Source organism: Drosophila navojoa, chromosome 2, assembly GCF_054131105.1.
Source record: "Drosophila navojoa isolate 15081-1374.11 chromosome 2, UAZ_NAV_1.0, whole genome shotgun sequence".
In the NCBI taxonomy this organism is placed as follows: Eukaryota; Metazoa; Arthropoda; class Insecta; order Diptera; family Drosophilidae; genus Drosophila; species Drosophila navojoa.
The window spans coordinates 2,005,323-2,029,927 of NC_142890.1; the positions used below are offsets into that span (position 1 = coordinate 2,005,323).

The following is a 24,605-nucleotide window of genomic DNA, read 5'->3' on the forward strand; positions in this document are numbered from 1 at the left end:
AAATAAAACCAAAATTACTTAAAAATTTGTATTAATTATATTATACTCAATGGCAATAGAAAAACTACAATTACGAAAAATATTTCACATTGTTTTATTATACAAACTTTAGAAAACCGAATGAATAACACCAAAACATTTCGAAATATCTGAAAATTGTTGTTTGGGCTTACGAGCCTTTGGGCTTGGCCAGTTCTATGAGTCGCGGCGAAGCCTTCGCCTTGAGCGCCGCCGGCGAGATGGCAAAAGGATTCTCCCGAATGTGCGTATTCTCGAACTCCTTTGGCTCGGCCAACTCCTTCATACGCGTGGTTATCTTGTATTTTAATGCGTTTGGTGAAATGGAAAACGGATCGTCCTTCAGATCGGCCGGACCCAAATTGGCTTCGTGCTTAGCCAGAGGCTGAGACATCTCCTTAATGCGATCACTCGCTGCGGTTGGCATCAGACAGTTGTAAATATCGATATATGTATAGATATTCAAAATTAGAGCTTACGTTTATATTTAAGTGCATTGGGTGAGACTTTTCCAGGATTTTCGTTGGTGTGCACATTGGGTCGATCCACTGGCTCAGCCAAAGTCTTAACACGATCCGAGGCTTTGTAATTACGCATGCCCGGTGTGAACTCCCATTCAGGCTTGATGTCCTCCATAATGACCTTGGGACGGGACAGTTTCTTAAGACGCCGCTGATCTATTTGTCCCTTTTTACGATCCTGCAAAGCAAATGTAAAAGTGTTATCAAATGGCTTATGTCTGTTGCTATGATAGGTGTCTATGTTTAGAGACTACCTTGATACATACATATATAATAACTGATATATCAGACTTACCAGTGGCGGTGGAGTTCTCGGCTTACGTGGCTTAGCGAGTCGTGCGATATTCATCTCCCTCATCTTCATTTGCTTCTCTGTTAGCTTCTTCTTCTTTTTGCTGTTTCAGAGGCGAATTCAAATTAGTATTCAATTTAGAGTATGGGTATATTAGTTGGTCAGATGCTCACGGTTTCTCCAACGGCTGCACATTGCACAAGCGACTGTACAAAGACATATAACTGTAACGTAACAAGCGATTAATGATGCCCTCGCCAATCAAATCACCGTTCGCGATGGCATCGGCCCGACGGCTAAGCAAGCGCCTAACTGTCGGCAGTGCCAATTGATCGGTGCGTGTATGGATGGGGTGATCCGCTGGTACGATTTCGATTGTCTTTTTGAATGGACACGCACATTTGGGCAAGTAGCGGCATCTGGGACGCAGCGGCACCGCCAGCTCCATAATACGTTTGCGTTTCGTAAAGCTGCGCGCGTGACGCTCGTACAGCTTCTTCAGCTCCTTGCCAATGTCTCTGAGGAAACACTCAGCATCGTAAGGTATGCGCTTGATTATCGGACAGCAATCGGGACGGACATTATCAGCGAGCTTTAGACAGGTCGTTAGCTCTGGACTGAGATCACATTTCAAACGTTTTAGAGCCATTCTTTCTTCTTTTTCGTTTCGCAATTTTCTATTTTTTATTGATTTTCGTTTTTATTCCAAATGGTTGATTTTTTTGTATTTTTTTGTATTTTTTTTAGTTGCGCTACAGAAAATTTTTAGTCATCTGCTTAAGAATATTAAGACGAATTTAAATAGCTTCGCTTATCTCCAAAGCCTACTAAACAACTACTACTACAATTCTCTCTCAGAGATTACGTTAATGTACTTAAAATACTGAAATTTTTTTTTTTAACATGTCAAGCTTTAAACTACAAAAGGCACAGACTTCGAAATGAAATCATGAACGCGTACATTAAAGTGTGATTCGAAATGCCTATTCTATAATATTGTTATATAAGAATGCTAAAAAAAATTAGATAAAATAATTAATACGTATTTATTTCTAGTATTTCCTCCAGTTGTTTTCTCTAAGTATTGTTTCTAATAATTCCTCCAAATATTTCTTCTAAGTATTTCCTCCATATATTTCTTTTATGTATTTCCTCCAAATATTTCTTCTAAATATTTCTTATAAGTATTTCTTCCAAGTCTTTCCTCTAAGTATTTCCTCTAAGTATTTTTTTCTAAGTATTTTTTCTAAGTATTTCCTCTAAGTATATCCTCCAAGTATTTCCTCTAAGTATTTCCTCCAAGTATTTCCTCCAAGTATTTCCTCTAAGTATTTCCTCTAAGTATTTCCTCTAAGTATTTCCTCTAAGTAGTTCCCCTAAGTATTTCCTCTAAGTAGTTCCTTTAAGTATTTTTTCTAAATATTTCCTCTTTAATGCTTAGTAGAACAATCAATAAATATTTACACACACTTCACGTCACTTTACTGCAGCTCGACTGACCCCCACCGGGCCTGGGCGACTGAAGAAATGCTGCAGCTGCTGCCCTTTATATAGGTCGACTTACACTCAAATAAGTCTCGCTCAAATGTTGAGCACGGCGCCAGGTAGGAGCCGTCGTTGAAGCCGACCAATGGGAACACTCTCCCGCTGCAAGCTTCGTCTTTCCTATATAAATACCGAATGCTGATGCACACATATAAACAATTCAAATGATCTTCTCTTCGGCTCTTGCTTTTGTTCGGCAGACAGAGAGAAAGACTGGAGCGACACAATGTGTATACCTACATATATTCTTGAGCAGGGCGACGAGCAGAGTTGATTTAGCCTGTCTGCCTGTATGTGTGAACGCTCTCAGGAGCTCTAAGAGCTAGAGAGCTAGGCCCTTATATTGCTCACGCAGACCGAGTCTTTTTTTTCCAAAAATCGATGCATCTCGTTTTGCCACGCCCCTACTGGGCGGATCTTGAGATGGATAGTACTAAATTTCAAGATGCATACGGCAAGACGGACATTGCAGAAGAAGAGTATATAAACGTAACAATTCAACGTGCCGAAATGGATCCTAGAATACTTTGGATAAGAATGAAAACATCTTTGTCGTACTGTTTTATTAAATTTTTATTGCCAGTATTCTTCGAAATACTGAGAGCTCCATGTTCACATCATTACAAGTTAATAGTTTGTGTGTGTTTTGGTTTTCATTTTGTTTTGTTTTTCATTTGTAAGTATTGTTTTGTCTTTAGTAGATTTTGCCATTATATCTCCTTTGGTTGTACACATTCATATACATAAATCTAAATGTTGCTGTTGTTGTTTCTATTATTTTTTTACACAATCTTTTGGTTGTTAGACATTTGAATACCCATTCGAAAATTGATTTCGAACTGCAAATATTGAACTTGGCATTGAATTTTCCAGTGAGAACTGAAGAACGTTTTTTGTTTCGTAAATCAAAGTCCATGATAATAGTTAATAATATTATAATTTTTTAGCAGACATACACAAATATATATAAACATATCTATATATATATGTATATATATTATAAATTTGAATTTACCATTTACTAAGTTCACATAAATTTTGCTAATTTAATTTTTTAAATGTTTTGTGTTTTGTTCTTTTTTTTCTTTTCTTTAATTTTTACCCACCTAGCATACATATTTTGATATATAATTTATTTACACCCAAAATACTTTTACCAAATTATAAACTTCTATGTAAATCAATATGTTTTTCTTTTCTTTTACGATTATTTAACACCCAAATTTTTAATTTTAATTTTGTTTACTTGCGTATCGTATACAAGATTTGCTTACACTTAAAATTTCAATATTCCAAATATTTTCCACAGACATTTATTGATTTATATATATATACTTTTTTGATATATTTATATATTTATATTACCAAAGTTTGTTTTTTCTTTACAGTTTTTTTTCTGAATAAATTTCACACATATGCTAATTTTAGATTTTGATATATACTCGAAATGCTTGCCAAGATATTTCGTGAATTTTTCTTCTTCTTTTCTATATGCATATCATATTAGTGCACCATCGAAATGTAGATATGCCTCAAATTTCATTTTTCAAAGATTTCTCGAGTTGTTAAATAAATCTTTTGTTTTTGTCTTTTCCTTTTTGTTTTTTTTTTTTTTTTTTTTTGGTCCCTGAAGCTGTTGAGTTTTGTTTAAAGATAGATTTTTATTTCTATTTGTTTTTGTTAGTTTGCCTTCGTAACCAGTTCTAGAGTACTTTTGATATCCAAAGAGCTGTTGATTTACGCGTGGGTGGAGATAACTCAAAAACATTGTCGAACACGTTCAAAAAAATCAAGTTTAAGTAAATTAAATTTGCTCAAATGTGTTTTACTTGTATTCGTTGCCAATTTTTCTTGCTGTTTCTCTATTTTTGTTCAATGTGAAAATGGAGCAAATATTGAAGATGTTCTGGATGGTGGTAAATCCCATTGCTTTCAAATCGCTTTTGACCCTCTTTGTGGTGCATTGACACCCTGATAATCACTCAGAGATCGACCCTCGCTTCTTCAATGAGCTTCTTCACCAACGAATCGTTCAAAGGCTTCGATCCCGGAGCGAGATGAAAGAGCCAACAGTTATTTGCGAGCTATGATAAAGTCACATCAGAGTCAATATTTACTTTGGTCTATTGTTAAGTATATTTTGAATAAGTGTACTAAGATAGAATACTATTGCATTTTATGTGTAATATATATAGATATACATATATATATATAGCATAGAGCAAAAATTTGAAATAAAAGCCTCTGAGTTTGAAAAAAGTAAAGTAAAACTAGAAATTAAAAAGACTGCAGCTGTTTAACTAAAATATTTGTTTTTGTTTTTATTCATAAACATTTTCAGCGTAAGTATATGATATATATATATACATTCATATATCATGAAACACAATAAGTAAATAATAAAAATAACGAAAAATCATAAACCTAACTGTAATTATAAATTTATATATAGTATATAACAATTATGCACGCTGAACAAATTTTTAAATCTAACTTAACTCGATTTTAATTAAGTTTTTTTTTTCTTTTTTTTTCAATGTTTAAATCATATATGTTTTTAATAATTTTTTGACAAATTATTCAATATATTTATATAACATTTTGTTTTTGTTTCGCTGTAAAGAACTAAAAATTATATTGATAAAAGATAAAAGTTGATTAAAACGAAATTACTTCTATGGAATTTAGTAGTCAAATTTGTTTTTTTAAGTTTACTTTGCTTAAGTTGTGTATCTTTGCTATGTTGTTGTTGTTGTTGTTAATGCTAAATACATACATATATATTTTGTTTTCTTGTTTATTTGTATCTGTATCTTATGGGCTATTGCTAATCATAATGCATTTTATATATATTTAGTTACGCTTATTGGCTGTGAAACAATTTTCATCCTCACAAGAAAGAAAAACCCGATATACTCATTTCACTTTCGTGATTAAGTATACAAATAATAATTAAATATCTTTTTTTGCTTCGGTAAATGCAAAAATAAATGAATTTTGCTCAGTAAATTTTTTGTTTATTTTTTTTGTATTTCTTGTATTGTACTTGCATCAGTTGTTGTTGTATTAAAAATAATCTAAATATTTGCTGTTAAAAACGAGAAACTTTTTTTTATCATATACGTAAAAAAAAAACGTAGTCGATGCAGTCATCTGTTTGCCAATAACTTAGATCTATTGCTGATTTTTGTTTTTTTATTTATTTTATTTTTAGTTTTTAAATGGATTAATATGCTTAATATGTTCTGCTAGGGCTATTGTTTTTGTTTTCTTGTTGCTGTAATTTTATTTATATTTTACTGTATGCTGTAGTTGATAGTGGATAATTGAAATAAAAATTGTTCTCATTTACTTTTGAGCATGTTTGTTTTGTAGTTTGCATGGGGCCATGCGGCGTATGCGCAACACATATTGCGTATACGCCATGCGCAGCAAACAGCTCAGCTCAGCGCTCGCCTCGCATCATGTTCTGCTTCTTTTTTCTTTGAGTTACTTATTTTTTCTGCTGTCCTGTCTATTGTATATAGTATGATCGTTTAATTAAGTGGCTATTGTATTGGTTATTGCTATTCAATTGGAAAAAAACTCTTTTGGAAAAGTCTCGCTCTCGCTCGCTGTTAGTAAATTGATAATTGTCTGTGTGTGGGTGTGTTCTTCTGTGTGTATTGTATTGGTTTATAGTTAATTGTTTGTGGCTATGGCTATTTCTATTACTGTTTGCTATTTTAGTTGTTGTAGTTAGAGTAGTACTATTGTTTAATTAAATTGTTTGTTTTCTGCTTGAAGAAAAAAGAAAAGTACAATCGACGTCAGGCTGTGTGTGTGTGTTTCTTATTTGTTATTGTTGTCTTCTTCATTTGATTTCTTGACATATATATATTGGTACATATACATGTGCTCAATTTTTAGTTCAATTATTTTGGGCTATTGTTGTTGTTGTTGTTGTTGGTTGTTGGTTGTTTGTCTTGGCTATTGTTTCTTCTGTTCTTTGCATTTGTTTGGTTGTTTTCTAACGCTCAAGTAAAGAGTTTTTCATCTGTTTTCTGATTGGCACAACTAAACTTTCAAATTTGAATTGGTTTCTCGTTTTTAGTCATTGTGTTTAGCATAAATGAATTGAGTAAACTGACTTTGACTTTGTCTGACAAATTGTTCACATATGTGCACTTAAAATGATTTTTGATTCTCAATTTGATGTTCGTCTTCGTGTTTAAATTAATAATTGTTGCTGTTTACATATACATACATATACTTCTTGGTATTGCAAAGAAATCTGTTAAATTATATCAGTTGTTATTCATATAAAAGTATATAATATATATATATATGGATATATTTATATTTGTTTTGTTTGAAACAATTGCACTATAAGTCAAATGTGTTTTTGCCCGTTTGTAATATTAATTAAAAAAAAAGAAAGATAAAAACAACAAATTGTTTGTTTGTTTCAAAAAGGGAATTGCTTACTAATATATATATATATATATATATATACATACAAAACACACGAATCAAGGCTAAACAACAGTTGGTCTGCATATATATATATATATATAGTTATTGTATAGTTAATAATAATTGAAAATTTTGATTTGCCTATATTGTTGTTGTTGTTGTTGTTGCAATTAATAATATAAATAATAGAGTGTGTTGTAAATAACGTAAACACTATGTATATGCACTATGTATATGCACTTATATTCAGCAAATTTTGATTCATGTTGAACAAAATTCTAAACTTTTAAAGTATATAAAAATAATAATAATTAAAATATACATAATATATATTTATATAGATTTAAGACTCATAATTATTAATAAGTATATCGATTTAAAGTTGTTTTTGTTTTTCTCATTTTGTTTATGTTTGCTTGTTTTTATTTTGTTTTATACAATTATTAACTATGAATTTGTTGTAAACAAAGAATAAGTAATGTATGGGTAATCAATCTTTTTTCTCTCCGAAAAATAAAAACACGTACCTGAGCGTTTTTGCACGCCCAACCCACCTAGCCAAGAGACCATATTGAATCCTTCTTTCATAACTTTTTTGAAGGGGCGTGGCAGGTTGGAAAATGCAAAAATTCTATACAATTCTCAACATTCTCAAGCTGTTATATTCCTATTCATTCACGCGACGATAACCTTTCTCTTCTAACAAGTGGAAAAGTTTTCATATTTCAGTTACATACGGCTTGCTTTGCTTTTCTCTTGTTTTTCTTCTTCCTCCTCTTCTACTTTTCACTATACTCCTATGCCCATTTACCTGTCTGTGTGTATATGTGTGTATATGTATATGTTTGTGTTTGTTTCATTTTCATTTTCATTTACATTTACATTTTTATATATCGTATTTCTTTTTTCAATTCTGGTTTCTCGCGCCTTGAAGTAGGCAGCAAAATGCATTTTTCATAAACTTTTCAAATCAGATTTGGTTTTTACAATTTAATTTAATTTTTGTTTTTGCTTCTTAATACATATAAACCGTATAATTGCACTTTATTTTTATTTTAATTTAATTTTTTTTTTTTTGTTATATTTCTTTATGATTTAGTTTGATTTCATTACTTTTCTCTAGCATTTTTTGTTTGTTTGTCTTAAACAAAATATTTGATTTTTTTTTTTTTTTAAGTTTTTACTTTGTATAATTTTGTTTTATAAAATGTTTACATTGCATTTTGATTTTATTTTTGTTTTAGACTGCATTATTTTTGTTTAGTTTTGCGTAAAAAATTTTCCAAAATATATGTACAACTATATATGCTCTGAACTGTTGTATGATTTTTGTTGTTGTTTTGTTGTTGTTTAGTGATGTGCTGTAGTTGTTGCCTTTGCTATTGTTTACTGGTATGTTGGCCTATATCGTATATAGCTTGCCATACATATACTCCATATGCCAACCAAGAATTCGCTTTCTATAGTTGTTGCTCTGTGTAGTTATTGCTGTTATTGTTGTTGTTGTTGTGGTTGTTCTTGTTGTTATTATTTGTATCCGATCGTTCAATTAGTTTATAGCTTTCTCTATATATGTGTGTGTCTGTGTGTGTGTAATCTGTTTCATATTATTATAATAATTGTTTACCTTTTTATGCATTGTTTGCCTAACCAACATTAGTCAGAAAAAGTTTCTTCAAAATTTTGGATTATTAATCACAGATAGTGTGTCTATATATATATATACATATATACATATATATGTGTGTATATATGTATGTATAATAAATATTTATGTATACTTCAAATATAATTAAATTAGCAATAAATACGATTTGATTTTTTGTTTGCTTTTAAACAATTTCTTGTGATGCAAATAATTTACTACATTTTTTTCCTCTTCATATTTTAAATATGCGAAATATGTTTTTTTATAAATATTTTTTTTTTTTTGCCTCAATAGAAATTTTGTATTTTTTTTTTGTATTTTTTTTTTCTAGCCACAACATTTATGCACATCGAATTTATTTTTAAGGATAAGCCAATAAATATGCTTTAAATTATAAAAATTTTGGTTTTCTTATATCTTTTTTTAGCTGAATAGAATTTTGATATTGGTTTTTGTTTAACTTTAAAAATACATGTGTTTGTTGTATATATAATTTTTATTATTAATAATTTTTTTTTAGTTTTTGTTTTCTCTTTTTTGACACTTACTAGCTAGCACACAAAATATGTTTGTTTTTTCTTCATTTAGGTACATATATATATAGAGATTTTGTTTTTTATTTACGCATACATTTAAGTAAAACCCATCTAGAATTTTCGAAACAAGAGAGCTCTCAAATGGGGGAGGGATAGGTAGGGAGCGTGTTTTGACCAAAAAAGTTGTTCTCTTTTTTTTTTTTTTGAAGTGTAAATATGTATTTAGTAGACATTCCTCAATTTTTTCTTAGTTTTCTTTTTTTTTTTTTTTTTCATTTTGTATATTGTGTAAAGAGTGTGTAGAGTGTATAAGTACATTTTATATAGAGTTGCTCAAAATGATCTTGTGTGTTTCGTTATTGAGGTATACGCGTAATGGATCAAGACACACACATACAGAAATATACATATATATATATATATACTTAGATATATAGTTTTATAGAAATTACTTCAAGACATTTTAGCGAATGGGAATTTGTTTTTTTTTTTTTTTTTTTTATAAATTTACGGCCTAAAACATTTAGTTAAATTTATTATGTACTTTTTTTAACATCGAAACATCAAAATTTTGTTTTCATATATTATAATTTTGTTATCTATATGTGTTTTGATTTTGTTTTGAATTTTTTGTCAAATTAAATTTTTGTTTTTAATTTTTGATGGGCTGTCTTTTGTTGCTGTTGTTGTTGGTGGTTTTTGTTGTTGTTGTGAATTTTGGTTTTGCGTAAGTTTCTTGTTTTATTATTATTATTTTGTGTGCTTCTTCTTCTTCTTTATATATTTTTTTGTTTTTTCTTTTTTGCTTTAGCTAACATTTTCTCGTTCCTCTTATCAATTTATTTAATTTGTAAATGTGAAGGCAGCTTTGTTTATTGATTTCCGTTTGTTTTATATTTCTTCATTTTTGTAAGGGTTTTTCTTTTTTGAAAATAATAATGTAAAAAATTGAAATGAATTGAGAACGAAAAAAATGTTAAAATTTTGTATTTGATTTTGATTTTTGTAGTTTTTGAATTTTGTGTTTGCTATTTTGTTTGTTTGCTGTTGTTGTTGTTGGCTATTATGTTTGCTGTTGTTGTTGTTATTGATCGGATATTGTTGTTGGTTTAGTTGTTATTGTTGTTGTTGTTGCTGGTATTTGTAGTTATTGTTGTTGTTGTTGTTGGGTTTAGTGTCAGTAGCTATGCATAAGCCGTCTGCATTGCGTTTTTAGAAATCACATATAAAGTTTTCTTTTGTTTTTTTTTTCTGTATTTTTAAATATATTAAAAATTATAAAAATGTTTATGGAATGTTTTATTTCCAAGAATTTTCGTTTACATTTCGCAAGCAGGCGCTGGCATAGTATTTTTATATGGGCTGTACTTTATTTTGTTTTTGTTGTTTTTTTTTTTTGTGTTGAAATAAAATTTTAATGGAAATAAATGTTGTTTCTTTTTCTTTGTTTAATTTTACAAATTAATTTACTTGGTATTGTTGTGTTTACTGTTGCTTATTTGTTTTTTATTTTTTGTATATATTTTTAGGGTATTATTTTTTTGTTTTTTTTTGTTTTGTTTGGTTTAGAAAGTTTGTACAAGAGAATGCCTATTTGTCGATTGTCAAAAAACTAAACAAAAAATATGCATAAATACTGTGTGTATCTATGCATGTTTGTTTGTTGTTGTTGTTGTTGCTGTGTTGCATACAGACTGCATGCTTACATATACATTTATATATAAGTTATATGTTTGCGTGTGTGTGTGTATTCATTTTTGTTTTTGTTTTGCTTTAGGTTTTATTAACTACTAACAATTTGGAGCTGCTGCTCCATTTGCCGCGGGCTCTTTGCTTTGTCATTATACATATATATATATATATGTGCATATATATAGACATTCATATACATACATGCTTAAAAATTTGGTTTCGCTCAATCGGCGCTTGCCTGTACAGTGCACACCTAACCAACTGCCCCATTCATTTAGAAACTATAGTAGTGCGTGGCTAGCGGTGGCCACACAAATGCTGGTGCCACAAGTTGCTGCTGCTGCTGCTGTTGCTGGGGACAGTCCTGACCTGGTTGCCACCGGACCTATAACTGCTCCTCGGCCTGTTCGGCCTTGATCTGCGCCAGCTTGTCGTGCAGTATCGAACTGTTTGGCGATAGTTGCGCCCCCGTTGCTGCCGCCGGCTCTGGCTCGTATTTGACACTGTTGCTGCCATTGAGATCCATCATTTTGTGCAGCTGCGCTGCCGAGCTGAGCGATTGCTCGCTCTTCAAGCTGCTGGCGTCCGTTTCCGAGTCGCGCGATGTCATCCGACTGCGCCCGTTGCCATTGCCATTGTTGTTCTTGTTGTGGGCCAGCTCACTGTTGTTGTTGTTGTTGTTATTGTTATTGGTGGTGTTAACATGGGCATCCTGTTCGTCCTCACTGCTGGCGCTCGCCGTGCTGCGCATGGGGCTGAGTCGCTCGCGCTTGATATCCGCATAGGCGCCCAGCGGGCTGCCCGGACGCTTCGCACTCGACTCTGAGCTGGAGCAGGTGGCATTGATGTAGTCATTGTTGCGATTGTTTGTGAACGGCAGCGGCGTCTTCTTCACCAGCAGCTGATCCAGCAGCGCATTGCCATTGCCGGTGCCATTGCCGTTGCCATTGCCGCTGTTGCTGTTGTTGCCGCTGCTGTTGAGAATGGCATCGCTGTCGTTCTGCTTGAGAGTCTTTCGTATGATGCCGTCGTACATGTTCTCCGCGTACTCCAGGGCGCTCTTCATGTGCACGCTCGGCACATGGCCGTGGTTCAGATTGGCCGCCACGCCCAGCGGGCTGCCGCGTATCACCTCGGCCAGATGGTTGTTCAGAAAGTCGTTATTGCGATTCAAGTCGAGGCCATAGTTGGCGCCGGCGTTCGGCTGCGCCCAGAACATGGTCGGTTGGAAGGACAACGGCTGAACCCCATCGAAAATGGGCAGTTTCAGGCCGTTGGGCGTGGCAGCGGCCGCTGCGCTCGCCGCGCTGCTGTTGTTCTTCAGGGCGTTGCTCAGCTTGGAGCCGACGTTGCTGCTGCTGTTGTTGCTGCTGCTGTTGCCGCTGCTGCTGTTGCCCGCCTTCAGCTTGTCCAGATGATTCAGCCCCACCAGATTGGCGTTCACCTTATTCGCCGCGCCCGTCAGCCCGACCAGATCGGGCTGGGGCTTCGGCTCACGCTTGCGCGGCCGCATCAGGTGCCGCTCCTTCACCTTGTACTCCAGCGTAGAGTGCGGCACGCCGTAGTAGCTGCCGGCCCGGTGCACCGACATCTCGCCGCGCTGCACTGCCTTGACGGCCTCGACCAGGCTGTCTCTGTCATAGTTGCGGTACTTACCGCGCTTCGGCCGGGTGCCCTTGCCAGCTGCCAGCGCCGCTGCCTCCTGCGCGCTCAGCTGCTGTTGCTGTTGCTGCTGCTGCTGCTGCTGGTGGTGCGCATGCGGATGCGTGTGCGCGTGGGCATGATGATGGGCGCTCAGATGGCTGTGATGCTGCTGGGCGAGCAGGTTGGGCGAGGCACCGAAGCGTGAGGTATCCGTGCCACCGATTATTTTGGCCACCGATATGCTGGGCTTTCTGCTGGTGCTGCCGCCGCCTCCTCCGCCTCCGCCCCCGCCGCTGCTGCTGCACTCGCTGCCGCTGGTGTTGCCATTGTTGCGCTTGTCCAGGCCCAGGAGACTGTCCTGGTTGCTCTGCTCGTTGATCTTGCGCTGTATGGTGTTGGCCATCATCTTCTGTATGGATGTTGCTGTCGGCGACAGCAGATTGTTGCTGCTGCTGCTGTTGTTGCTGTTGCGATAGCTGTTGCTGGCGGCTGCAACGGCAACAGCTGCTGCCAGCATCGGCGAGGCGGAGTGTGGACTGTGATCCCCGTTGCGATTGCTGCTGGAGTTGTTGTTGTTGCAGCTGCTGTTGCTATTGTTGTTGTTGTTGCTGCTGCTGTTGTTGTTGACGATGATGTTGGCGTTGGCATTGTTGCTGTTGGTGGGCGAGACGCTGGTTGCGCCGCTGACCTTGAAGGACGGAATCTTCAGTATAGGATCCTCGCACGCCTCATTGGCATCCAGCGAGGAGCTAGTCTCCGGCGTTTCAGACTTTGGTAGATGACGACGAAAGGCAGCAACAGCATTGAGTTGCTGTTGCTGTTGTTGCTGTTGCTGCTGCTGCTGCTGCTGCAAGAGTGTGGCACTGCCGTTGCTCTCCTGGCCCAGAATGCCGCCACTGCTGGCCATCAGCAGCGTCTTGAACAGATCGCCCAACGTTTGCGTCTCATCCAGCTTGGGCATCACCCCGACTCCTGCTGCCAGCATCAGCGTATGCAGCAGCACGCGCGTATCTATGGCGCCGGCCACATTGCCGCCAGCTGCCACGCCCGGCAGGTGGCCAGTGGGCGTGCCGGCGCCCTGTGAATGCGTCTGTTTCGGTGACATCACCGATTCCTGCTCGTCGCCCAGGTCGCTGCCATTGTGCTCGGACAGGTCGCCCAGCTTGCGAAAATGCTCGTTGACGGCCATGTGATGGGCCGACTCCTGGTAGCCCGACGCATTGCTGTCGCCATCGCCGGCCTCATCGCCGGACTCCTCCTGCTCGTCCAGCTCCAGCTCGTGCTGCAACAGTTGCTGCTGCTGCAGATCGGGCGTCGCACGTTTGCCATCGATTGACATTTTGCCCAGTTTACTGCGCATCGTCGTGCGCTGCACGTGGTATTGGCTGGGCGCCTTGCGTGTGCTCAGCTTGTTGGCCAGCACATCCTGCAGCGCGCTGTTCAGATCCTCGTTGCTGTACGCCTGCCGGCCGGCGGCGCCAAGGGGCGTGGCACACTCCGACAGAGCTCTGTAAGAGAAGAGAATGGCAGGAGATGAGACAAGAATTGGCTAGGAGTTTATATCAGAAAAGATATATCGTTTTGCATATATTAAGAGTAAAGGAGTGTTTTCGTAGGAAATAACCGACTTAAGGATACTCCTTAAATATGATTTTAACTATATTTGATATACTTTTATTGGCTTATATGAAAAAGTAATTTATGGGTGGGGTATACCCACCTAAGAGACACCCCTTAAAAATCCATTTTAAGTAGTGTATGTATTAACAGTTGATACATTTTGTTTATGTCTTACATTTATCATAAGGTATTTTAGTAGGGAGTATCCTACTTAAAGAGATTCCTTTAGATTACAGTATTTTACGTAAATTAGGAGATACAGTTGAATACGTAGAGGAGAAGTATGACTAGAAGATATTCTGCAATTCGATCTGCTGCTGCTGCTGACATATATCCTAAAGTGCAATAATCAGCTGCTCGAATATATATATGATATATATATATATATATATATGATATATATATATATATATATATATATATATATAAATATATGAATAATGTATCAGAAAACTAATATGAATATTCAATGGGTATACCTTACGAGAGCTCACATACCAAATTAAATGGCTTTAGCTCTTATAGTGTTCGAGATTCGAAGAAATTTATTGACATAGAAAAAAGTTAGTCGGAATTATGTAAGCTCTTACAACATATAACTTGTAGCTTATATATGAATTAAAATTTTAATTTTGAATCTTTTGACTCTTCTAGGCTTAGCATGCTAACAGATTGACAGACGGTCAAGTAGACTGAAAGATAGACAGACTGACGAAACCAGTTTAACCTGATTCTGCTAATGAATCTACACATATAAATATATTGTTGACCTTAACCTCAGCTGCTGACAACCAATATGCCCTCCTCGATTCCATTCAGTTTGGTGCTAGTGCTCGTGAACCGTAATCCAATTTGATCTTAATTAGTTCGACAATTGTGAAGTGAATGAACTTTTGGCAAATAGAAGTGGATCTGTAGTCGAAGTAGCCCTCGAACATGTGCCATCGAGGTAATTGAGCAGTCAAGCCGTATTATGATCCGTCCCGCATTATGTGCCCGGGAACCTCTTCCGGCACATCAGCTCGCATTTGACAGCTTCTCTGTGCTGTGACTTCAGCTCAAAGCGGAAAACAGAAGCTGACAAAATATTATTTTCACCCTTTGCCGATGCACATTTTTTTGTTTGTTCCTTTTTTTCCCTCTTTTATTTTCGGTGCTCGTATATTGGGCACACATACACACACTCACATGGAGCACACACACTTGAGTGCAGAGACAATGAGCGCTTCTTAAATGTCTGCAGCAGCAGCAGCAGCAGCAGCGACGTTGTCCTTGTCAAAGGCAATGGCAAGGATGCAGCATAGAAAAATTTGTAACGTTTCTTCCTTTTTCCATATACCCTGCAATTTTTTTTGTTTTTGCTTCTTTTTTTTGTGCTTTCAGTTCTCTCCGATTTTGGCCTGCTGCAGAGACAAAAGATGACACGCCAGGGCTGAGCGTGGCAGGAACAGGGGCAGGACACGAAGATGTCAGCCTGCCAGCCAAGGCAGGGACAAACATGTTTTTGAAGTTCATTAGACGAATTTTTTCCATTTTTTGTTGGTTTTTTTTTACTTACATTTTTTTTTGTTTTTGCTTAAAATAAAAAAGCATTTTTCACTTAATGCCAAGCCGCACCACTTGGCGCTTTGGTGGTGCCAGCGCAGCAGCCACTCTCTGTTTGGCCGTGCGGAGCGCACTTTTGGCTAGCCCATTTCAAAAGGCAACTTTTTGTGCACAACAACAACAACAACAACAACATGAAGCAGCAGCAGCAGCAGTGAAAGCCGTACGAAATTTTTCTTTTCTTTATGCGCAGCCGGCAGGGCAACGAGACGCGAGGAGAGGAGTGGCAAGGAGACGAGACGAGACGAGACGAGACGCCAGCAGACGCGACGAGAGCTGAGACCAAGACCCTTTTGGCAGCACCACACAGTGGGTGGGGCTGGGTGCGTTTGTCGCGCGGGCGGGGTGGGGGTGTGTGCTGCCGTTGCAGTACATTGCACTGGCTGCAGGAAACGCACAGCACAGCTTCTTGTCCTCGCTGTGGGCTGTGGGCCAGCTCAGCTCAGCTCAGCGCAGCGTAGCAAAAGTTGACGGAAAAGTTTTGTTGTTGTTGTCGTTGTTGTTGTTGTTGCAAGGTTCTGTTTCATTTTTTTTTTTTTTTTGCTAGGATCGTGCACGTCTGGAAAATGTCTGAAAATTGCGCTGACAACAGCAACAAAAAAAAAGTAAAGAAGAAGCAGCAGCGTGCAGCTGCAACAGCAGGTGGCAGCAATGGTTGCTGACCGTAGAGCAGTTGCTGCGCGCCTCTAGACCAAATAATGTGACCGAAAAATGTGCGGTGGGGCGCGAAAGGGGTTAAAAGGGTTTCGCACAAAAAAAGGTTTGCAAATATTAATGAAAAATGTCATTTCAATGTCGTTTTGATTTCGTGTTGTTGTTGTTGTTGTTGTAGCTGTTGGTGTCGTTTACCTTTTGGCTGCACTTCAATTGCAATTTGCCGTACCGTTGCAACAGCCGCGGCTGGCGTCGACGCTGACGTCGCTGTCGCTGCCATGAATTTGGCTGCTGCTGCTGCTGCTGTTGTTGTTGTTGCTGTTGTTGTTGCTGTTTTTTTTGTTGCACGCATGTAGCGAGGATTCATTTGCGCTCGTACCACGTTTGCTTTATATTTTTGCGTTCTTTTTTCGCCTTTTTTTTCTGACATTTTGTTTTAATTTGTGGCAGCAGCGGCAACTGCCATGCAACACCAAAAAATAAGAAAAGGGTTGATTTTTTGTTGCATTTTTGCGTGGATTTCGTTGCTGTTGTTGTTGTTGTTGCAATTTTGACGCTTGCTGCAATTGCATCGGCAACTGCTGCAACTGCTGCTGCTGCTGTTGCTGTTGTTGTTGTTGCTGCTGACATTTTTATGCGCATATCGCATTTTTTGTCGGTGAATCCCACACCTTTTGTATGCCTTAAATACACAACACACACACACACACAGCAGTGCAAGCACAAACACACACACACTCACACTCACACCCCTGCCTCGCATCCGTTTACATACATGAAATGCACAATGCATTGGTAACATAAGTATATACATAATTACATTCGACTCGCGGGCAATGCGAGAGCAAACGAAAGCAAAAATTTATAAAAATTATTAATATATACCATAATCTAGCAAATGATCGAAATATTGAGAGACTTTGCTTTGCAGTCATATTAATGGCATTTAAAGCTGAATAGAGCAGTGCCTGACTAGTAATATAGTTCTTTCATTGACCCAGTGAATGCTGGCATTTATGTAATGCCTAGTAGGTCTATAAGCTAGTTTAACTATATGCTAATGCAGCTGAGGCTAGAGAGTTATTGAGATGCTAGAAGATAATGAGGGAAATTAACAACGGATTCAAATGAATCATCTTTCATTAAAGCAATGCTCGTCTCTCTTTCCACAAGAGAGTTTTTGAGCAGTCAAATGATCTTATTAATGATTCATTCACTTTGCAACACTGATTTAGTATCTAGCGATTTCTTATGCTTCTTTGAAAAGTTTCTTGAAGTAGCTCGTTTTGCGGATCTCCAACTCTAAGTGGCTAAAGTGCTTCATCAAATGGTTTAAACTAATGCAGGAATGTATTGACTCTCAAGGAGTTTTATTTTTATAAACAATAAACAATGAAAGCACTTTTTGATGGAAGCAGGCTTAATCAATTGAGGTATATTAGATTGTCTTTTAAATGAAAATACTACATATCTCAAATGATTCGGCCGGATTCTATCTGATTGTAACAACCTTTGCTTAAATGTATAAAAATGCTATTATGTTCCCTAGTCAAGTATTGACCTAATAAATATTGAACCTAATTTTGAATATATTTTATTTCTATATTTATTTATTATATGCACTCCATAATTTAGAATCTTGTTATTATTACAGTTCTGGTTGAAGCAAGTTCCAGCTAATCAATCTAAACTTCCTGCTGCCTCACTTCTTTCGGCTCATATTCAATGCGATTGATAGAGAAGCCTTACTTGTATAAGCTCGCACTTTCCTCCTGCCTTTGCTGTAATTTCGCTACGTTCATAATTTAGAGAGTTAATTTGAAGTTTAGCCAAAGTTAAGCATCTGTTAAATATTCTTTACAGTCTGGCTACGGTCTGTGTACATAATTAATTAAAGTTTTTCGTTTCACTTTTTTCTTCTTCTCGCTTCTCGCTTTTTCGGTTATTCGTTTCTTCGTTTTTCGCTTTTTCGCTTTTCTGTTGTCTTTTCATTTTGTTGCGTGGCCGCTAAATTTGTCTGTGGCGGGACGCCACCAGCGAAAACATGGTTTGGCCAGTGGGTGGGCGGAAGTGGGCGTGGGCTGGCACAGTGTCCCGTTCCAGGGTTGAATGTTCGGCTGTATGTGGTTGTGTGTGTGACGACGTCGAATGCAATTTTGTTAAAAATGCATCAAGTGCATGTGTGCATGTGACTACATGTGTGCGTGTGTGTGTGTGAGTGCTTTTTTTTTATTTGTGTATGAATGCAATTGCATGTTTGTTTTTGTTGCCAATGCAGGCGGCTCCCAGCCCAACCTGCCTGCCCCTTGCACTCGATGCGTGCGCAGCAAACAACCACCCACATACACACACACACACACACACACACTAGCATGCTCGCATACATGCATACACATGCAGTTGCATTTTTTCGGAAGATATGCACTCATTTTTTTTACGGCCAGCTCTGCTGACGTCGCTGCCGTGGCCTCTGCAGCTGCTGCAATTTTTTTGTATGCGTTTTTTTTTTCTATCTCGCTCATTTAAGCGACATTTCATTCACGCACGCATATAGCATACAAACATATATAACGGCAATCAGGCGGGCCAACCAGCCAGCCAGCCAGCCAAGCCAGTCAACCAGGCCGACCCACCTGAACGCCCAACGGTCATTGGAATATGACAAAAATATGCCAAGAAGGGCGGCAGGGGGATTGGGGAGTCATAAAAAAAAACGGTTAAAAATTGCTGGCCTGCAGCAGCAGCAGCAACAACAACAACAGCAACAACGACTATAACAATAGCAAGTGCACGCATTAAGCTTTTTTATTTCGCTTTTTCACCATTTTTTTGGGGCCAAATGGGGAAAGCGACGTCGCTGCTGCTGTCGCAGTCGCTGCCGCTGCCGGCGTCATCAGTCTATGCCAGTTATTACGCTCACAATCTTTTTTTCGGTGCATGTCTGTGTCTGTGAGTGTGTGTGTGTGTGTGTGCACAGAGAATTTTTCGTAAACGAAAAATAATGAATACATATAAACACACAGCGACAACACGCCCCTGCCGCCGCCCGCCACCGCCTCAGCCCAAGTGCTACATAGAAAAAAGTAGCAAGAAGAAAGACCAAAAAAAATGTAAAACGCAGTGGGGAAAAAAAAGCGATCGATATGATGCACTCATTTTCTGTCTGCTGCGTCCGCTGCCAGCGGCGACGTCGACGTCGACGCTTGACTTGGAGTGGCGATGTCGCCGCCTCATCATCAACAGCAGCCAGCACAGTATATATATATATATATCTATGTATATATATGCACATATATATATAGTATAAAGAAAATCCGTAATAAACGCCAAAAAATTGCAGCGTCAGTGGCTTTTGTATTTCAAGTGTTTTTAACTGAGCTGCTTGCTGGCAATACATTTGCCAACTATATATATCTATGTGTGTGTGAGCTGGACATGTTTTGGCCAAAGCCATTGAGCGCTTGTCAATGCGCGCGGCATTTGACTTCTTCTTTTAGCCAGCTGCAGTTCCTGTCAGCCGTCGCATCCTGTTCGCATTCCCTTTTTTCGTTGCTTTTTATTACAACAATTAAAATAGGTGCACGATGATGCAAGGCAGCAGCAGCAGCTGCTAACAAACACTTGGCCATGCTTTAGACAATAGACAAGGACTCGTGTTTTGCGGCTCAAGTGGCAGCCGCAGCAGCCGCTGCCGCCACAAAAAAACAACCAAAAAAAAAAAAGAAGAGAAAAAAAAAAAATAATGACAAAAATTGTGGAAGTGCTGGAAAATTATGCACACGTTCTCAGCATGCCCCTTGTCTCTGTCGTCTGAAGTGCACACACACACACACACACATATATAAATAATAGCCTAGGTGCTCCCGAACATTTTAGAGTAATTAAAAAAATAGCAGGCATAAAATATATAAAGGAGTTAAGATGCACACACACACAGACAAGCACTCACTCACACACACACAGACAGCTCAGCTGGAAATACATTTTGTATACATTTTTTTACTCTCTCGCTTTTTTTGGCAGCTCAAATTTGATGCAAATTTATGCGGCCCACAGCTTGCACCGCCTCAGTAATTAAGCGTGGCCAACGCAGCGCTGGCTGCGTGCTATGGGGCGTATGTGTAATTTTCGGCATCGTTTCATAAACCGCACTCAAACCACGCGCACACACACACACAACATACACACACACATGCACACATATGCGCATCACACCTACTTAAATGTGCATGCACACACACACACACGGCACACACACACATACATGCACACACGTGCATGTGTAATTGCACGATTTTTACATAGGCGCACAACAATAAAGCTTTCCGTTGGCCACCCGTCGTCCCGCCCACCGCCATCGCCTCCGCCTTCGCCTCTACCGCCCCATTAAGTATGCTACAATAAATGCAGTGTCAGAGGCGGGCCAGTGCCCAAAGTGCAATTATCTCATGTATTGTCTGCTGAAATACCATTTTTTCTCTGTTTTTTTGTTTCATGTTGAATTTATTCCTCTCTTCTTTTTTTTTTTTATATATATGTATATATACGTATATAGTTAAGGCTGGGCATGTCGCATTTATTATGGAGCTTGTTTGCATTGCTTAACTGAGTTGATAAAAATCTGTTGATACACAGATAGAGCAATGCGCAGAGAAAATGCGTGATTTTTATATCCAGCTGACTTTTGGCAGCAGGAGAAGTCAGGTTTCGTTTGGGATAGTCATTGCTATTGAGAGGATAACTATAAGTATTAGGCTCTTATCTAAGTCAAGTTTTTGTGATCTTTATATATATCACTGTATCTTATATATTTTTGAAATTATTTTTCATAGCGTATAAACCAATATAGTTATTGATTTTTTTCTTTGAATATATTTTAAAATTTTTAAAAATATTTTTGAAAAATTATATTCATCTCTAAGCCTAGCAATATTTTTTATATATTTTATTATTTTTTTATTAATTAATTTATTTCTTTTTTAGTTCAGTTTTTTGCTGTTTGCCTATTAAATATAAAAATAAATTTCTAATTTATGAATTGCGATTATAATTGATGATTTTTAAAGTTAAATTGTGAAGGTCTTAAATTCAAATTATTAGTGATTACTGAATAGTTGAAATTTTTTATTATTATATTTTTATTAAGTTGTATTACACTAGTAAATTATTTCATTATTTTTTTTATGTGTTTTATATTTAATACGGCAATTTAATTTAAATTTTAAATATTTTAAATTTATTACTTCATTATAATTTTTTTTGTTATAAGAATTTTCATGAATAATAATAAAATAAAATAAAATAAAAAAAAATAAAAAAAATAAATATAGAGTATTTAATTATTAATTATTTAATTAGTTTGCATTCGTTACATGTTTTTTTTTCAACAGTTTTTTTTTTTTATTATTATTTTAAGTTTATTATAGAGCATTTAAATTTGGACTAATTATTTATTTATTTATTTTTTTTTTACTTTCGTTTTGTTTTTTAATGTGTTGCATTTTCATGTTTATTTTCACATATGCGCAATGAGCGATTCATATAATATATTTACTATATATTCAAGTACATAAGCAAGTATATAATCGTATATCTCTATTGGAATTGAGACTCACCTGGCTGTCTTGATATCACCGCTGATCGACGAGTTCGGCGATGGCTTGCTGCTTAGGTCCAGCGGCGCGTCGGCATTGTGTGGACTGTGCAGTGCTTCCTTGAGTGTGGGACTGGGTACGGCAGAGGCAGAGGCAGATGCAGCGGCAGCGGCAGCGGCTGCGGCGGCGGCGGCAGCAGCGGCGGCGGCTACTTCCGAGGTAGTTGGTGTTACGGAGTTGGCATGTTGTTGATTGGCCAGCGTGTTCATCAAATTGATGTCGGCCATCATTGTGAATTGGGCCAGCTTGGCGGCCATTGATTCCATTGATGTCATCTTGGCTGTTTGCTGCGTGAGCAGCTTATACAGTTCTACGGAGCTCGTGGCCGATGACACTGTGGCTATGTTGTTGTTGTTATTGTTGTAGTTGTTGTTGTTGCGTGCTCTATGCTTGCTGTTGGTATTTGTGTTGCTGTTGTGCAGCGATACGCTCGAGTTGCTGTCGCTGTCGTGCTGCATGGGAAAGTTGCGTTAAGTATACGATAATTTTATGTTGTCAGAACTTAGCAATCGAGTGTGAGAGTGGGAGAGAGCTAACCTGATGCACAGTTGTGCTGTAGTTGTTGTTGGTGATGTTGCTGTTGCTGTTGCTGCTGGCCGTTGTTTCGGCCACCAATTCGCCTTTGGCGTTAACCGTTAGCAAGCGACCGTTAACACAGAAATTGCACTTATCAAACGGTGTCCAATCGTTGGGTTCTGGCGGTGGAGTCGGTGAGACGGAGCTACGTGATGTTGCACTTGAGTCGTGTTCCTCGTGTGATGTATCGTGGTTGTTGTCTGTGGTAAAATAATATTTGGTTTGTGTCTCGGCTTAAGCAAGAGTCGACCATTTCTTTACATACCAAAATCGCCTTCAAATTGCAACAAGCCGTTGCTCTTGTTGTTGCTGCTGATTGGCTGGCCGTTGGGCTGCTCTAAGCGTTGGCTCAGTGGCTTGCAGTGGCTCTCCTTGTATTCGCTGTTGTCGTCTGTCTCCTCGCTCGTTATTATTGATATGGGCTGTTGCTCTGCGATATTCAATTGGTTGCGCGTCAATTGCTCTTGATAATGTTTCCATTTCCTGCGACCCATGAATTCCTCAGCGACACGTTCTAAGCCTGCAAGGACAGAGAGGGAGAGAGATATATATAGAGAACAATTGGTTATTGTGGAACGTTCATAGAATATAAGTGGTGCCGCCTGAGGTAGCTAAATTATGCATAAGCTGCATAGGTTATTACATTCTTTTTCTTTTTCTATTTCTTTATAATTTGCCTATTTTTCTATTTGCCTATTTCAATTTGTTTCCTGTTTTTTTTTTGCCTGTATTCGAGCTTGGGAATTTGTGCAGACATAAATTACTTGATTGTATGGTAGGCCAGCAATAAAAAATCAAATGAAATAGCCGAGAGAATTGTTGGCCCTGGCGCACGCTGCGTATGCGTATCATTACGTATACGCCATGGCTGGCAAATTGATAGATTCGCATTCGTTGTTTGCATAGGCGAACTGCATTTCCTTGCATATCCTTGCATATCCTTGCCAATGCCGTCTAATTGCCACAAAAGTTATGCAATTTAATGCAAAATGCATAGCCCACTCGAAATGCCGGGCATGCGTGCAGCAAAAAGCAAAAAAGAAAAAAAAAAACAAATTGTGGAAAAAAAAACAAAAAGAAAACTTTGCCGCTTTTATATGAGGCAAAAAGGTTACGCGTCAACTCACACGAAATGCGAATTAAATATCGAGCTAGGCGCAGAGAGTGAGAGGGAGAGAGAGAGGCGAGGGGTGGAGTGCAAGTGAGTGAGGCGAGCTCAACAAATGCTGCAATTTTGGTGCCACATTTTGTAGCAGTTTTGTTGCAAGCATTTGCATGTACAAAACGTTGCAACGTTGCTGCTGCTGCTTCTTCTTCTTCTATTTTGCCATATTGTTAAACCGGAAGTTGAGCGAAATTTGTTTGCCCCCCCACCGACGACAGCAGGCCAGTCATGTCCTTGTCGCTGGCGCGTCCTGATTGCGCAAAAGTGCGTGCCATGCGTGCGGTGCGTTGCGTTGCGTTGCGTTGCGTTGCGTTGCGTATGCTGCTCAAGTGGGCCACAGGCGCCGCAACAACTGCATTAGCAACAGCAACTACAACAGCAACAGCAACGGCAACGGCGGCAACTGCTGCTGCGGCGCATAAGTAGAACGGCATGTTCAAACTTTTCAGCGTTCAAATTGTATTGCAACTGCAGTTTGTTGTTGTCCTCGAGGTTGTTGTCGTTGCATTTTTGAGGCGCTCAAATAAACAGGGTCGTCGTCGCCGTGCTACAGGGGTTGCTGCCGCTGTTGCTGGTACAACGTTGACGTCGCACGCACCAAAAAAAAAAAAAAGGCGCAAAAAAAAAAAACAAAAATCGAGGTGAATGCACGCGCGAGACTTACGAAACTCACAACTTTAAAGTGCAGCCAGCTCGAACGCACACACACACGCACGCACACTCACACATGCAAGCGAAATTCCAAGGGTTGCTCGCTGCAGCGCGGTTGCATACAATGCGTTGCACGCACGCACAAAATGTCTGCCTACCCAGAGGCATGTGTGCGTGCGTGCGTGTGTGTGTGTGTGTGTGTGTGTGGTTAGGCGACACACATTGCGTATGCTGAGCCGTTATTTCAATGCTGCCAGCGTCTGCCAGAGTAGCGTTCACATTATGCCAAGCAAGCGCCTGAATGTATGCTAAATAGATTTTTTTTTTTT

At 38.3% G+C, this 24,605-nt stretch overlaps 2 protein-coding genes across 11 annotated transcripts in view; both read right to left on the reverse strand.

The window, feature by feature from the left end:
- Positions 1–70: 70 nt before the first annotated feature.
- Theg (Testicular haploid expressed gene) lies at positions 71–1,770 on the reverse strand. The gene is made up of 4 exons (XM_018112461.3): positions 1,005–1,770; positions 835–934; positions 498–717; positions 71–432 (listed from the first exon to the last, which is right to left on the reverse strand). The coding sequence occupies exons 1-4, from the start codon at positions 1,478–1,480 to the stop codon at positions 170–172; spliced, it is 1,059 nt and encodes a 352-aa protein (XP_017967950.1). The 5' UTR covers positions 1,481–1,770; the 3' UTR covers positions 71–169.
- Positions 1,771–5,849: 4,079 nt separating this feature from the next.
- The window catches only part of Eip93F (Ecdysone-induced protein 93F), a 77,004-nt gene continuing 58,248 nt past the window's right edge, over positions 5,850–24,605 (reverse strand). For all 10 annotated transcript variants that reach the window (XM_089256604.1, XM_030391153.2, XM_089256607.1 and 7 more), the window contains exons 3-6: positions 22,726–22,980; positions 22,422–22,660; positions 21,846–22,336; positions 5,850–13,859 (exon numbers count right to left, since the gene is read on the reverse strand). In XM_089256604.1, the coding sequence (XP_089112730.1) occupies positions 11,093–13,859; positions 21,846–22,336; positions 22,422–22,660; positions 22,726–22,980 (3,752 nt within the window). In that variant the 3' untranslated portion in view covers positions 5,850–11,092. The remainder of the gene's footprint in view (positions 13,860–21,845; positions 22,337–22,421; positions 22,661–22,725; positions 22,981–24,605) is intronic.